Source organism: Macaca fascicularis, chromosome 9, assembly GCF_037993035.2.
Source record: "Macaca fascicularis isolate 582-1 chromosome 9, T2T-MFA8v1.1".
NCBI classification, from domain to species: domain Eukaryota; kingdom Metazoa; phylum Chordata; class Mammalia; order Primates; family Cercopithecidae; genus Macaca; species Macaca fascicularis.
In genome coordinates this window covers 138,720,279-138,737,059 of record NC_088383.1, presented here as the reverse complement: position 1 = coordinate 138,737,059, position 16,781 = coordinate 138,720,279, and the positions used below count along the sequence as shown (strand labels likewise).

The 16,781-nt window shown below is 49.4% G+C and overlaps 1 protein-coding gene across 7 annotated transcripts in view; it reads right to left on the bottom strand.

The window, feature by feature from the left end:
• Window positions 1-16,781, bottom strand: part of MGMT (O-6-methylguanine-DNA methyltransferase) — a 292,476-nt gene continuing 275,695 nt past the window's right edge. For all 7 annotated transcript variants that reach the window (XM_045361748.3, XM_065521612.2, XM_045361746.3 and 4 more), the window contains 2 exons: window positions 8,386-8,525; window positions 1-315 (listed from right to left, as the gene is read on the bottom strand). In XM_045361748.3, the coding sequence (XP_045217683.1) occupies window positions 106-315; window positions 8,386-8,525 (350 nt within the window). In that variant the 3' untranslated portion in view covers window positions 1-105. The remainder of the gene's footprint in view (window positions 316-8,385; window positions 8,526-16,781) is intronic.

Below are 16,781 nucleotides of genomic sequence, written 5' to 3'. Positions count from 1 at the left end.
TTCCCAGGACACTGTCACCTCCTTTAATACAGTGGTGCCTACGGCCCATGTCTGATGCAGTGTTACACGTGTGTGTCGCTCAAACATCCATCCTACTGCACACACTCAGTTTCGGCCAGCAGGCAGGGAGCCCGAGGTAGCCCCCGCTCTCTTGAGCCAGGCCTCTGCCAGCCCTGAGCTCCCTCCCAAGCCTGGCTTCCCTGCCCGGTGGCCTTCGTGGACCAGAAGCCATTCCTTCACGGCCAGTCCTCCGGAGTAGTTGCCCACGGCTCCGCTGCTGCAGACCACTCTGTGGCAGGGGATGAGGATGGGGACCTGGAAGACAGGGAGGCAGCCGCCGTCAGCCAGGGATCTGGACAAGGTGGTCTTTGGGGTCAAGGCCAAGGCCCTGATTGACAGGAGTCCTGTACCCACCAAGCAGGGGCCCGTGCCGGGGGCAGGCTGTTGGCATGGGTGGGTGCCAGCAATGTCTCAGCATGAACTCCCCCTCCCCTGAGGCCCTGGAGTCCCTGGAGGTCTCGGCATGGGCTGGGGGAGGGACGAATGCCCTGAGGTGGCATGGGGCATCTTCAGAGAATCACTTTATGCCAAGATTTGGGAGGAGAAAACTGAATTTCAGCCGGTGAGTAATTTACAACGTTCACTTACAAAACCGAAAACTACATTTCCAAGTTCTGGTGGAATGTGACGCTCTCAAACGCCCCCCAGACACCACCCCGGCATCACAGGAAACGTCAGAGAAGACCGTACCTGCACAGGCCTCTCCAGCCCATGGCCGGCCAACTGTGGCTGTGGGCCCATGCCGCCCACCACCTGCTTCTGTAAATGAAGCTTTACTGGAACGCAGCCACGCCTTTTTCTCCATACCGGCTGTGGCTGCTTTGCCAAGCCCAACATATTTACTCTCTGGCCCTTGACAGGAGGACTTGGCCAACCCCTGCCTCACGCGGTGCCCAGGAGCGGGATGTGTCTCCCCCTGTAGTCTTGGGGTGCCTGCAGGGATCTGAGAAGCTCCCTGGTCACCCCCACTGGGGGCAGGGCATGCTCAGCTCCTCCACTGGGTCCCAGCAGGGACCCAGAGCCAGTACGCCTCCCTGCCCTCAGCCCTCCCACAGGCTGCTGCAGCCTCCCCACTCAGGAGCTCGGGGAGACAGAGCTGTCGTCCAGCCGTTCACCTGAGAGTGATGCTGAGCACACACCGGTCTTAAACTAGCAGAGGAGCTTCAAAAATCGAGCCTGCATCACAAGGAAAACTACCCCCACCCAACCAAAGAGGAAGCAGCGACGGTCTAAAGGGCTCCACCCAGGGACCCAAGGCAGCGATGCTCTCAAGGTGCCATCTGCACGTTCACCCAAACTCATCCACAGCTCAAGATGCTGCCATCCTCATCCCGCACGTGAGGCCAGGGCTGGCACCACCTTGAAAGGGTGAAGGCATGGCTCCAGAGAGCTCCAAGTTGCAGGCAGTGACTCCCACGTGGCTCCCATGCCCCCAGGGACAGGCCTCTGGCTGTAGCCTCCGGCAGTGCCCAACCTGTTATTTCCTAGCCTGGAGCCAGCACGATCCGGATCTGTGGCTGACCTAAACTCAGGATGCCCTGTGCTGATAGGGGCTGATCCAGAGTGAGGACTACAACCATGCAGCCATGCACAGGCCCCAGATCCTGCCTACCAACTGCTTCTTTATGGTCAGTCCCACCAGGGGAAGGGAATCCCTGTTCCCTCCAGAGGGGCAGGCGCCTCCTTCAGTGCAGTCCTCAGGGAGACTCTGCCTTGGTCCTTTGGCATTGCCCGAGCTGTGTAGACAGGAGGAGCTCCATGGGTCCACTGTCCGGCTGAAGCTCTGAGAGCCACCTGTGGTGGGTGGGGGCAGGTGCTGTGGCCCCTGCCTCTGGTTTCCATGCTGGTGCTGGCCTCCTCCACTCTCACTCCCACAAAGGAGAATGAGTCACTGACCACCGATAAGGGAGGAAGAGGGGTATGCCCAGCTTAGCACCGTTAGGGCTCCTGCAGGTGACCTGTCTGCCCCAGTGCTCTGGGCACCCTGATCTCTTCTGAGATTGTCAGCCCCTGCCCTGGCTGGGGGGCCTGAGCTTAGCCAGAGGGGACAATGATGGTGAGTGTAATTCTTGTGGCAATTACTGGGAAGCCACCATGGCCATGCCACTGGCCCCCGACCCACCCCCTTCAATCTTGCTTTTATCCTAATAAAGCTAAAATCTTGAGGTCTGCTATCCATTTCTCAGTTGGCTCAGAAAGGTGGAAGACAGGGATGTAACATATGGGCATCTCTCTGGTTGTGCCCCTCTGCCTGGGCAGACAGGGATGGCCACACAGCCTGCATGGCCACTGCAGGGGACTCCAGGGGCTCCAGGGCCATGTGCTTAAGCATCCCAACAAGCAGTTACTGTGAAGAGCTTCCCCAGAACAGCTTCCCAGGAGCATGTGGGGAAGTCTTGCACAGATTTCTAAGGCAAGAATCGGCCGGAGAGCCTCCCGGGCAACGGCCTTCATCCCTAAGTAGCTCATGGTACCTGGGGAGCAGGTGCATGGGTGGGCAGCCACTAAGGGGCCAGGACATCTCGGCGGATGTGTTGGGGGACATGCCTCATCACCGTGCAAAGCATCACAGTGACTGCTCCGTGAAGAAGGTAAACTGCCAATGAGCATAACCATAGGAGCCAGTGCGGGCTCCAGAGGAAGGGGGAAGGGCACCAAGCTTGCTCTGGAAGGTTCTTGGCTGGCACAACATGTGGAGGGCACATGGGAGATGACTAGGGACTGCTTACTGCCTGGCCCCCCTTCCTCCTGCATCCTGAGCTGGAGGGCAGCCCACTCATCCCCACAACCCAGATGGCCCATACATGGATGCTGCAGACCTGGGGCCTCTCCCCGGGCCCTCACACATGGCTGCCCTGCTCCCAGCGTCCTACCCTGATGAGAAAAAACATCCGTTCCTACAGGATCCCAAGGATGAGGTATGTCCAGGCTACGCCCATGTATCACTCCGGGTACCCCTGGGTATCACTCCGACTCCACTCTTCTTTTTCTCTCCACGTATCCCCAGCTCAACAGAGAGATGATTTCCGCCCATGCCCAGCTTCCCCACACCCCACCCTTCAAAGCCAGTGAACTGGACAAAGCAATAAGTTACTGGTCAGGTGAGCTTTTAGAGGAAGCAGCTGGGGGCGTGGGTCCAGCGTCTCCAAGCTCTATTTCTTGGGCACCTCTGCTTCCTAGGGAGGCGATTCCTATCCTTGCATCCCCCGAGGCTTTCGGGGCAGGCAGCTTGTGTCACTGCCACACACAGACCTGCCACACAGGTTTCATCTGCTGAGTAGCCCTCTGTGGGACCCAGCTACACACGCCCCTGAGGGAGGTGGGGGAAGCCCCAGCCCCCCTTGGAAAGGGGGCTTAAAGCCCCTGGGAGCAGGTGTGCCTGTGCCTGATGCTGCTGCATCTTCCACCCCAGCTATGGCCCTCATCACCCCTGCAAGGCCCCACCAGGCCTGTCAGCCTCCAGCCGAATGGAGTCTCGTGCCCAAGTTCATAAGGCTGCTAAGTGGCAAAGAAGGGGCTCTAATCACTCTCCTGCATGGCTCCACGCGCCACACTGCTCCTCCCTGACGTGGACTGTTGAGGTGGGACCTTGTGGGATGGCAGCCGGTGCTGGCAGATGACATGGCTGCAAGATGGGGCTCTGGCTTCCCACATATCACGCAGCTCGTCCTGATTTGACGATGAGTTTGGGTCACCATGGTAACATGCACCAATGACGCAGTCTAAGAGGCTTCTGACGACTATGACATGGGAACACGCAGGTGGCAGAGGGCTGACTGTTTCCAGCATTGAGTTTAATAGAGTGAGGTGTAGTAACTGCCAAGTTCTGGAACAGCCGAGAACCCGTCTTCCGGAAGGAGTCACAGGAAATCTCCAGGATGGAATATTTACCCTGATGGACGATTTTTATCAAATACAACAGTGCCATTAATAATTGCTGTGAGGGCACTATCAGATAATACAAATTCACCTTTTTGGCTGATAAAGAGGGAGGCATTTAATTCAGTCTCGGTTTATAAACATTTAGGCACCAATTCAGTTTTCCTGCCTGAGAGCAGACTTCACAGCAGAGCTTCGGTTTTTCTTCTCTCCCTCTTCATGAGCTATGAAATTATAAAAACGAGTAAAATAAACGCGTCTCCCTCTCCCTCTTCCTGTACATCAATGCAGAGGCCTGGACAGACAGCACGGAGTAACAGTGACCCCGACAGCTAGGACCAGTCCTCACCTTAGCACGCTGTGATGGGGAAGAGCTGACTTACCAAACAGGCACTGTTTTTACCATTAGAAATAGGGAACGCTGCTTCTGTTTGTGTGAATTTTGGTGGCAGGTTTCAGACTATTAAAATAATGAAACCTGCTGAAATGTATCGGGGCCCTAAGGACATTTTCAAAGGATCCGTACCCTCTATGTCCTCTCCTTTAAAGCATGTGCTGCATAAAATGTAATTTTTATCAATAACCAAGAAGCTCATAATATCACAGCTGCATTGAAATCTTCATGCTGTGAAATCTAATTCATCCAATACGCGAATCCATCACTTATGCAGCGCCTTTCTCAAATGCTATAAAACTTCCAAACCCATAGATTTGTTTCCAACAAAAATAACATGAAGGGGCCTTTCAATCAATGATGGAATCCCTCTGATTCTGGTACCAGCTGAATATTTTTTCCAACTTCGCCTTTGTTCTTCTGGGCAGCAGCCCACAAGGGAAAGAGCTTGTTTTCACTTGCAGCCTCATCAATACCTAAATCCTGGTGAACAAGTGACACCGAGAAGCTGTAATCAATAGCTCCCTGTGCGTTTTTTTCTTCTGGTCAAATGGTTCAGCTCCACTGACAACCCTGACACTTAGAACATGATGCTAAGTCTTTATCAGCAGCCATCTGGGTGACTGGCAGAACAAGACTCGGGGGGTCATTAACGCTCATGGCAATCTGTGAATAAACTAACTCTTCAGGAATGCATTTGTTTAGAAAAAGGTGGGGAGACTCTCTGTGCAATGTATCGATTGCCTTTGAACTGCATTTAGCAAATTCTGTCTGAGGATGAAGAGGAAGGGTGCTTTGTGGAGGGGTGGGCCGTAAGGAGTTTTCTACTCAATATACTGGGAAACTGACCATCCTCTCCTGCTGGGTTGGGGAGACAGCCTTCCAGGAATGCTGACCAACCACCTTACACTGGCTGGCGAGTCCTTCCTGGAAAATTCTGGAGAAATCAAGCTCCTAGGATAGAGGAAACCCCTGCATGGCAAAAGCCATCCCTTACTCTGGGGTTGGGGAAGAGAAACCCATGCCGACAGCACATGCGGTAATATGAACCAGCATGTGCTCCTGCTTATTGCAAGCCACCTAAGGAATTAATGCACAATGAGCTTTACGATGTTTTCTAACATTCCAAGTCCATTTTTCACTCCCCCCCTTAAATGCACAATCACTCTATTCAGCCTGAATATAAGGGATGTTTTCAATGAGCGAGTCTCAGCGATGCACCGTCTGGGCTGGAGTGGATGTGTGCAGCTTCCGGCTGGGACGTGGCTGTCAGTGCCAAAGGGAAACATCCTGAGGACACTGACAGCAGCGATGGCTCACTGCTGGCCAGGGCTCTTCCTCCCTCAAGTCCCTGGGTCACCTTTTCATCCTCCCAGCCCATTCTAATGACGTTTCTAATGGGAATTTGGGAGCCTGTCAACCTGAATGATAGTAAACTACGCAGCTGAAGGCTTCTTGCAGGAATCTCTCTGGCATATCTGTGCTGTAATTTGAGGCGTCTGTGGGCACCGTAGCCGCGCGTCCTGCTGCAGCCTCCTCCTCAGGTCGAAGGTCACTGCACACGGTGGAGCCCACAGAAAGGCCGCAGGAGGCCACCACCGCCTGGCAGCCCTCGGCACAGGAGGCATGTGGACGCTGAGAAGGGCAAGACTTGGTGCTTGTAGAACCCTCCTGCTTGATGCTGTGCTCACCTCCAGTCTTGGCTTTGCCATGTGACGGGGTGTCGATGTGTGGACTTTACACATCAGGGTTTTATACCCCATGTGATACTACTTTAAACATTGCAGTGACTGAGGTCATACTGGAACAGAGACACTCATAGAGATTAATAGCAGGAGAAGAGAGTCACGCTGGTTTGCAGAACAATAAATGTCTCTGAATATCGCCACAAGCAGGATTGCTAACCAGCGACGGCATCTTCACTGCAGAGTGAGAAACTGCTGGCGTCACGAAAGGCTGGTGGGGGAGAGTGTTGCCATGCTGCACACGTCAGTCAGTGGAGCTTGTCTTTACAGCAAAAGGGGAGCTGCACACACGAGGGAGCGAGCAGAGTCGGCGCCCACCGACGCACCACTCCCATCTTCACATGTGTGCATGGAGGGAGCAGAATCCACCTCAGCGGGGAGAAGACAAGGACTTACTCTCCTCAAAGGGCACAAAGAGTAGACACTGCCTGAAACAGTCACTGCACTGATGCAGGAAGAGAACCCCTAAAACCCCATTTGCATCCACAGTTCTCACGGGCCCTACACGGAGCCACCACACAACGCATCTGAGCTGCCTTTTCATCAGGTTGAACACCTCAAAACTGACTCACAGCCGGGGAGAAGACAGCGGCCTTCCAGAGGGGGATGTAGGTTAAGCTTTACTGGGAAATGTCAAAAGCCATCCTCAGAAATTTGATTAGGAAACACCTCCCAACGTGCCGTAAAAATCAGATCCCTACGGCGTGGTGCAGATGTTTTACGACACTGTAGCTGAAGACGCTGCAATTAACGTGCAACAGGTGCAAAAGGAAGGGCCCACTGCACCCACTAGCCACTGTCACCAAAACTGAGGACAGGAAGAGATGGAGGAGGGGGGGATGGTGGCTGTCCCTGTGGTATCTCCCTCCTGGGATATTTGGGATATTTTAATAGGGCAGAAAGCTCACCTGGATTAGGGCGCACATTACGACAATGAAATCCACTGCAAACCTACCAGACTTGCTTTTTAGGGACTAACAATGCAGTTTTGTGTAAAAGTCTACGTAACTGTCCTCTCCTAGAAACGGAGGCTCTGCCCCCGGGCTGCCGCTGCGGACAGCAGGAGCAGCAGGCTGTGGTGTGAACTCGCCGGCCTCTCCCGCTGTGAGCAGGGATGGAAACAGTTTTGGAAACCGACAGCAAAGCCACGGCAATTTTTCAAAAAGCGAGGCCTATCTGATTTGGTAATTTCCCATCCCATGATGGAGTGATCATGTCTGCGCTCCCTGATCAGATGGTATGCTTCCATCATGTTAGAAACTTTCAGAGAGCTTTCGGGAGAAGACATTGCCAATGTGACACACACCCTCACTGGGTGAATATTCCAGGGGCGTTCTCAAGGTTGTGTGGGTTCTCCCAATGGGCCACGCAGGTGGGGGCACCCTTCCTGCCCACGCAGGCACGCGTGGCCTTGGCCACGCCCACATGGCATGCTGTGTGTGACTTCCCCCTTCATGCCAGATGGCCTGCGGCCCAGTTGCCAGGCCCGGGTGCTGTGAGATGGGACAGCAAGGGCACCCACGTTGCCCCCAGGCACCACAGGCCGTGCTGCCCACCCGTGCTGTGTCCCGGTTGGGCCTTGTCCTCTGGGGAGCACGGCCTGAGGCTGCATAGCCTGGGAGCCTCGAGTTCAGTGAAACCTGACTGCAGACGCGTGGGAAGGATGAGGACACAGAAGGGCTCTGGGGAGGGTGCCATCCCTGCTAAGACAGGAGGTGTGTGTGGTCCAGGTCCCTCGTCCCATGCTGCAAGGCCCCCCGCCTTGTGTGCTCCCATGTGATGCTTTAGCTCTTGAGACCCAGGGAGCCCTGGGCCTCAGGGGGACTGCAGCCCACAGAGAGATGGGGTTGGATGTGTACCCTTGCTCGGCCATCCTGCTAGGATGCAGGCACCTCGCAGGTAGGCCTTTTTGTCTGTTTTGTTAGCTGCTGTACTCTGGGCACCCAGAAGAGTGTGGACCATAAAACTGGCACCCAACACTTCCACCTGCTGAGTGAGCAGGTGGGGCCCCCTCTGCCCGCTTGCCACTTCTCTTGGCTCCCTCCTCTCCTGCTCACTGGGACAACCAGGAGCTCATGCAGTGGAGACGTGCTCCGGGGGTGGGGGAGCTTCCAGGAGTGTGGTGCTGGGGTAGCTTCCTTGCCTCTTCTGGAGGCATCTGGCACAATGGTCCCCATCACAGATGTTGCCCCTCTGCCCACCCCAGCAGCACAGCCTGCCTTCTGGGGAAACACATGGGATCAGATGACGCCCTGCCGCCTGCACGCACCCGCCACCCACAGCCATGCCCGCGCCACGAGAACTCACAGGATTGTTTCTCATTGCTCCTCCCACAGCTCGCGCGGCTTTGGGGTTGCCTGCCAGGGCTGCTAATTGCTGGTAAGAAATCACTTCTCCGAATTTCACAACCTTCAGCAGCTTCCATAACACCTGTCTGGTGAACGACTCTGAAAGGAAGAATGCAGGATGATGTTATTTGGACAAATGGCTTCAGCAGCTCTGATATAAATAGCCGCTAGTCCCAAAACAGGAAATGCATCGACACAAATAGAGGTGTTATACTCAATTAAAACACAGCCTCCATGCACCGCTCCGCCACCATGTCACCAGGCAAGGAGACGCGAGCGTGTGGCAGGCCACCACGCAGGCTGGCCCCTTGGAAGGCATCCCTGGAGCTGGCACTGCAGGTTTGCAATTTCTTTCTACCTTCCCTCCAACCCCGTGTTCCACGCGGCGTTGCGTGTGCCACCCTTGTAGCGACTGGGCGTGTGTAAGTGAGCGCATGGTTCAATTAATACACACAGAAGTCCCTGCTGCCCGCCTACTTGGAAATCTTTTGTACTGCTGGTTAATTTCCAACTTCAACTGGGACAAAGAAGGCAAAAGCAGCCACAGGCCAGGCTGCGATATTATGCTGGCTGTCCACATCCAGCCGTGCGCGGGATTCCCCCAGCTACTGCTCGGAGTGCCAAGCACCACAGTACGCAGGGGCTGGCGGTGACCTTGGCTACAGGCATCTTTAGTGAATGGGGCTGCAAAAATAAAATGACTTGATTCCCATTTAAATTGAGTAACCACATCCAACTGCATTTGTGCCGCACCCTGCTGCAGGAATGAGGCGGCGATCGCAGGAGAACATTCTCTCCCTCTGCCTCCAGGTTTCAGAACTGTTACCTGGGGGTGGTGTCGGCGGGAGAGAAACCCGGGCATGTGAAGAAGGCCGGTCTGAATCAGTACCTATTGTCTTTCCAAGCGGGACATGCAGCTCAGGAGCACTGGAGACAGAGCCACGTCCTCCATCGCAGGGGCTCAGCCCTCCAGGGACAGGAGTTTCTCAATAGCGGCAACAAAGGGAAAGCTTCCGCGGGCAGGAACGAGGTTCCGAGTGTGTCCACAAGAACACTAATTACACTTGGTGCCAAGCTGGCAAAGTGCGATTTGGTTCTTAAAGGACACACACCCTTACATGTGTGTTAAATAATAAAAATCACTTCTTAACTGAAGGGAACGATAATCACTTCACTGGGAAAAAAAAATCTGTTTAGTCTTTATTATAACATTAAGCAAATTAAACATCAGCATAATCCAGGTGATACTAGAAAAGGGTCATCAAAGAAATTAACTTTGTTGTTCATTAATTTACATGGATTAGTAGAGGGCAAAAAGATAGCAAATGTGCTCTAGTTTTTTATGATATAATTTCAAACTGTACACCATTTGTGGCAGGAGGGTGACTTTGGGGTTAATCAGACTGATTTGTCCTTTTAATTGCTTTCTATTCAAAGAAAATTCATTAGATAATGTTCTCTTCAAAATTCATGAATCAATTTAACTGAAGAAACCACATTAACAGCTTCGGGTTCATTAGCACATGCAGTTGTATTACTGGCTGATGGCTGGGGGGTTTCCTTGGGCAAATGCACTCTGTTTACTGTCATTTCTTCAGAAAGCGTTTTGAAATCAAACTGTTAATCATTATTATGGTTGCTGTTGTTGTTATGCCTAACTTTTAAAAAAAGCAAAGCAAAGCGAGGTAGCCTGCTGTTGACTTGGAGGAAAAGAGATTTCTGGGACAGCTGTCTTGGAAAAGAAACAATGAAAGCAGCACATCAATACCGCAGAAGCAGAGGCCAGTTTCCCGTCTTCCTCGGCGAAACAGAGTTGGTGGTTTTGTTTTCCGTGCTTTCTGTTAGGTGTTCTGGGAGAACGGCCTGGAACTTTACTCAACTTGTAGGAATGAAACGAGGGAGGTGTGCGCAAACCTAACCGGAGTGCAGAGCAGTTCCGAGAAACAATGGCACGGTTCCAAGGGCCTCATCTGAGCGCCAGCCTCGAGTGCTGCTCTGACGAATTGCTGCCAAATTACGGAGCACCTTTCTTTCCAAGTGTAAAAGTGTCGTATAATAAAACAATTATATGTCCATAGATGAGCACAGAGTTTATCAAACACGTTCAGCTTCATTGTCAGCTTCTCATGGGAAACCATTTCTTAACTGGTCCGTACCAGGCAACATATGAGGAAGTATAGCTCAAACAATGCAGTATTTGGCAATCAGGCGCCTGATTTTACAAATGTATCTGAAAACTCAGTTTCACCCTGCAGTGAACAAATGCAGTAATTAGTTGAAGCAGCTCTCAAAGAGCACAGTGCTTCTAACCCCAGCCTATGTGAAATCACATGGCTGAACAACACCTGTTTCTGAAGAGGGGCAACCCTTGCTGTTAAGCATCATTATCTAAAATTGAGTGAAATCCACTCGCAGACATTCACGCATGTGGAAAACAGAAGTTCTTGAGGTTGAGGTGACCACATCAGTCCTCAGTAGCTGGCACAATCACTTCAGGTGGCCCAAAGGGGCAACCATTAAAACAGCAGCCTTCTGGTCCAGGTGCAGAGGCTCACACCTGTAATCCTAGCACTTTGGGAGGCCAAGGCGGGCGGATCATGAGGTGAGGAGTTCGAGACCATCCGGGCCAAGATGGTGAAACCCCATCTCTACTAAAAACAAAAAAATTTAGCTGGGCATGGTGGTGCTCGCCTGCAGTCCCAGATACTTGGGAGGCTGGGGCAGAAGAATCACTTGAACTCAGGAGGCAGAGGTTGCAGTGAGCTGAGATCGCGCCACTGCACTCCAGCCTGGGCGACACAGTGAGACTCCATCTCAAAAAACAAAAAACAACGCCCCCCAGCAGCCTTCTTTAGCCATGGGCCTCCCCAGAGAGCAGCCCTGAGACGTGGGGGCTCTATGACGCAGCCTCCGAATGCCACATTCTGGATGTTCCTCTCTCTTACCCCTTACTTCCCTTGTTTCCTTCCTAAACTCACACTTGCTCCTGCCTGTCCTGTGGTGCTGGGTACCTTGGGCTGGGCTTCCGTGGCTGGGGTCAAGGGAGAGGACCTGCTTCTTGGAGTCTCTGCATCTGAAGGACATGGCTATTTTCATTTTGGCTTGGACGGCTATTTAAATGTGTGCACCGGGAGGCTGAGGCAGGAGAATGGCATGAACCTGGGAGGTGGAGCTTGCAGGGAGCCGAGATTGTGCCACTGCACTCCAGCCTGGGGGACAGAGCAAGACTCTGTCTCAAAAAAAAAAAAAAAAAAAAAAAAAAAAGTGTGCACCCATAACTGCCTTACCCAGAGAAGACTGTTTTCTAAACTCTCTGCCTGCATTGTGCATCCTCCGCCAAGGTTCTGGGTGCCCTTTTCTGATGCTGGTCACGGGAGAAATCGTTTTGTTTCACAGACACTGGGTTTTTACGCAAGGTGTTTTCATGCCACACCATGGAGTGGAGCTCAAGGCTCTGAGCAGGCCTGACACCTGAACCTGGACGAACTCAGCCAAACCTAGCTCCAATAAGGAAGACAGCACACACCAGAGCATGGCAGGAGGACACAGACCGGGACCAGCCCGGGTCTGCCACCGCTGAGCTCAGACACATCACTTCCTTATCCTGGGTGTCCATCTCTCCTCTGTGATAATCTGCTAAGAGCCACCTCAGCAAACACGCCTGCGTACCCGCTGCACACAGCCAGCACGCCTGCGTACCCGCTGCACACAGCCAGCACGCCTGCGTACCCGCTGCACACAGCCAGCACGCCTGCGTACCCGCTGCACACAGCAAACACGCCTGTGTATCCACTGCACACAGCCAGCACGCCTGTGTACCCGCTGCACACAGCCAGCACGCCTGTGTATCCACTGCACATAGCCAGGCTCAGAGCACCGTCAACAGCAGGGCTGGCCAGGCAGCTGGCCTTCTCTGAGATCAGGGCTCAGACAAGCACTGAGGGTCTCTTCCCTGGGAGGCAGACCATTATGCTTCCAAGTTCTTGAGGAGGAGTCTCCTTTCCCTCTACCATCACGGGTCCCTGGGTGGTGACCTGTTAAGGTCCATGTGGTTTCCTGGGGGGAAGGGGTGTCCTTCAGCCGCCCAGGTTTTGGGACTTTTCCTTAGCCAGGCTGCAGCTAGCAGGGGCACACCCAGGCCCATACACAGGTGCTACCTGGGGGCCTGTGTCTGGGGAGCATCTCAGTAGCTGTGCTGTGGCCATGGCCAACAAAGAACAACAGAGAGCAAGAAAGAGCAGGGCCCTAGCTCCTGCAGGACGTCCCTGTGTAGCAACCACTGGCCTGGAAGGGGGATCCCCAGGAGCTGGTGTCCCTGGCACAAGTCACAGCTATCTGACCTAATGCTGCCTGGCCATCAAAAGCAGCCAGAATAAACTAACCTGAAACACTAAGATGGAGGGAAAGGGGGATTCTGGTTCCAGGTAAAATGAAGTAAGCACTCCATACTCGTTTCTTCTACTGAATGTCTTTATAAAACCTGGACAGAAGGCACAGAACAGCTATGTGAGGGCTGGGAAGAGTTAGTAGTAGTGGGCAGCCTTGGAAAGAAGATAAGAATTTCAAGTATCACGGAAAAAATGAATGGGCTTCCTGGGTTATCCCTCTGTTGTCCTCAGCCCAAACTTACTACAGCCTGAGCCCTGGAGGCAGAGCCTGGCACAGCTGGGGAGCCTCCTAGGGGTTCTAATCCACTTTGAAGAAGGAAGAGCATCTCCTACTGCTATGGTTTCAATGTGTTCCTGTGTTGGAAACAACTGCCACCATGGCAGTGTAGAGGTGATGAGGGCATGACGGCCCCTCCCTCAGGAATGGATGAAGGCTGCTACTGCTGGAACTGGTTATCGAGGGACTTTGGCCCCTTTTTTTCCTGTCTTGCATGCTTGCTTGCCATGGGATGCCTTCCACCACGGATAGCCCTCAGCAGATGCTGGCATCATGCTCTTGGACTTCTCAGCCTCCAGAACTATGAGCCCAATAAATTCCTATTCTTTTTCAGTTACCCAGACAGCAGTGTTGTCATAGCAACAGAAAATGGGCTGAGAAAACTATGTTCAGGGCAAGTGAGGAATCATCCCTTTTTGGTGTTATCTCTGAGCCCTTGAACCTCAGCTCCTCCCTAAGCAATCCTGTGGTGTGGGTAACAACAGGGGTCACAGGAGCCCAAACCAGTGAGGGGGAAATGGTCCCTTTCTGATGGGAAAAGGTTTGCTCCCCCTAAGAGGTGGGCGAAATGTCTTTGCTTTTTACCTCTGTCTTCCTGATGCTTGGACCCAGATTGAGGTTTAGTAATAGGAAGAGTTTAGCAGAGTGGGGTAAAGCCCTAGCTGTCCATCCAGGGGACTGAAGAGGGAGCCCTGAGAACTAAAAAGTGCCAAAAAGATTGTGGAGGAAAAGGAGTTAATGGAAGCAAACCAAAAAGTTGTTGATAAATTTCTGGATTCACCTGTTTCAGGTGAGCTGTCTATTTCCCCGCCTGTGCACATGTGGATCTGACCCTAAGCCACAGACTTTGAGAACTGATGTAAGAATTAGGCACTGCCAGTTCCCAAACTGGCTGGTGAGTGGTACACAAAAGGACTGATCTTAAGAGGACTGCAAAGCGTCTGAAAATTGAACAAATATTGAAGGCTGGTCAGACCTTATGAACTAACTAAATCCAACCAGGTTGACTGCCTCCTAAAACAAAAATATCAACATCATCTGTAGGATTTATATAAAACCCAGAGTCTTATAATATTCAAAATGACCAGGATACAATCCAAAAATACCAAGCATGCAAATAATCAGAAAAATAAACTCACCAGGGAGAAGATAATCAACGCATGCCAAGGCTGAGATGACCCAAAAGTTGAAATAATCTGACAAAAAGTTTAAGGGAGCTGTTATAAAAACGCTGCAAGGGAAGACACTCTTGAAACAAATGAAAAAACACAAATAGAAGCTATCAAGAATAATAAAGTAGAAAATTTAGTATTGAAAAATACAATAACCAAAATTAAAAACTGTACTGCATAGGATCAATAGTAGAATGGAGATGCTAAGAAAAGAGTCAATAAAACTGAAGCCAAGTTAACAAAAAATCATCCAAACAACAGAAATCAAAGTATTTAAAATAGACAAAAACAGAACACGTGAGACAAAGTCAACAGATCTATTTATGTCACTGGAATTACAGAAAGGAAAAAGAGTGTAGTACAGGGAAAAATTCAAAGAAATAATACCTAAAATTTTGTCAAATTTGGCAAAAGATACACAACTGTAGATTTAAGAAGCCCAGAAAATTGCAAACAGGACACACTCAAAGAAATTCATTCCCAGATAAATCATGATCAAACTGTTGAAAGCTTCAGAGAAAGTCTTGAAAGCCGCTAGAGACAAACAATGCATCATGTACAAGGAAACAGTCATTTGAATGACTGTGGAATTCTCATCAGAAACTACTGAGTCCAGAGGAAGTAAAACAGCACTTTTGAAGTGCTAAAAGAAAGAAAAAAACCTGTCAACTCAGGATTCTATATCCGATGTTTAAGAATCCTTCAGGAATGAAGTTAAAGACATTTTCTGATAAAAAGGAAAATCTAAGGTAATTCATGCCAGTAGATCTGATCTTTAGAATGGCTAAAGGAAATTCTTTAGAAAAAAGGGAAATGATGGTTATAGTTATCCATATACTTACTCGAGAAGCTTGGAACATCAGGAATGCAGGCAGAGTAAGAAAAATGTAAGTATATGGAAAACTATTACAGGCTCTTTTCCTCAAGTTTTTCAAGATATGTTTATTAGCCAAAAGCAAAGCAAAAATTATGACACGTGAGATGAGATTTTCAATTTATGTAAACATAATGCATGACACTATAACGTAATGGGAGAGTTAAAAGGATCTATATAGTCATAAGATTTCTATATTCCACTTAAAAAGGTAAAATAGTGATTCTAATTAGACTGTGAAAGAAAGTATTATAATCCCTAGAACAGTCACTAGAAAAACTATATGAAGAGATATAGTAAAAAACACAACAAATAAAACAAAATACTAAAACCAGTTAAAAATAGCCCAAAAGAAGGAAGAAAAAGGAAAAAAAAGATGGAACAAACAATAAAATGTTAGACCTAAATTCAAACATTAATAATTACACTAAATGTAAATGATCTAACCACACCAAGGAAAAGATAGAGACTGTCACAATAGATTTTTAAAAACATGCACAAGAAAATGTTGTCATAAGGAATTCACTTCAAATGATACCTGTAGGTAGGTTAAAAGAAAATGGATAGAAAAGCGTATACCATGCAAACACAAATGTAAAAAAAAGTTAATACAAGACAAAGTAGACTTAAGAGCAAAGAAAATTCCCAGAGGGTAAGAAGGATTATTACACAGTGAGAGGGTCAATTCACAAAGGCAATACATCAATTTTAAATGTATATGTGTCTAACAACAGATTTTCAAAACTCACGACAAAATTCAAGGAAAATTAGACCAATCCAGAATTATATGTGGAGACCTAAACACTTCTTTCTCAATAATCAATAGAACTAGGTGACAGAAAATCAGCAAAGATACACAAGTAAAAAACCCTATCAACCGACTGGATCTAATGGATATTTACAGAACATTCCACTCAATAACAGTAGAATCTATACTCTTTTCAAGGGTACATAAAACATTGACCAAGATAGGCCATATTCTGGGCCATAAACCCTAACACATGCAAAATGACTGCAATCATACAAGTTACATCCTCTGATCATAATGGAATTAGACTAGAAATCAACAAAAACCATAACAGAAAATTCTCCAAACATTTGAACAGTAAACATATCATTTCTAAATAATCAATAGGTCAAAGAGAAAGTCTGAAGGAAAGTTAAAAGAATATACTGAACAGAATGAAACTGAAAATAAAGCATATGAAATTTTATGGGACAAAGCTAAACCAATATTTTGAGGAAAATTTATAGTACTCAGTGTCTGTATTAAAAAAGAAAGGTCTCAATAATCTAAACTTCCAACTTAAGAAACCAGAAAAAGAAGAGAAAAATAAACTCAAAACAACCAGAAAGGAAATAATTAAGGCAAAGGCGAAAATCAATAAAATTGAAAACAGACAAATGATAGAGTAAAATCTGTGAAATTAAAAATGAGTTCCCTGAAATGATCAATAACATTTATAAATCTCTAAAAGACTGACAGAAAAAAAGAAACAAATAATCAATATTAGGAATAAAAGAGAAGATATTGCCACAGATCCCACAGATATTAAAGAGATAATAAAGTATTCCCACAAATAACTGTGTACTAAAATCCAACAACTGTGAATAGACCAAATTATCAAAAACTACAAACTACCA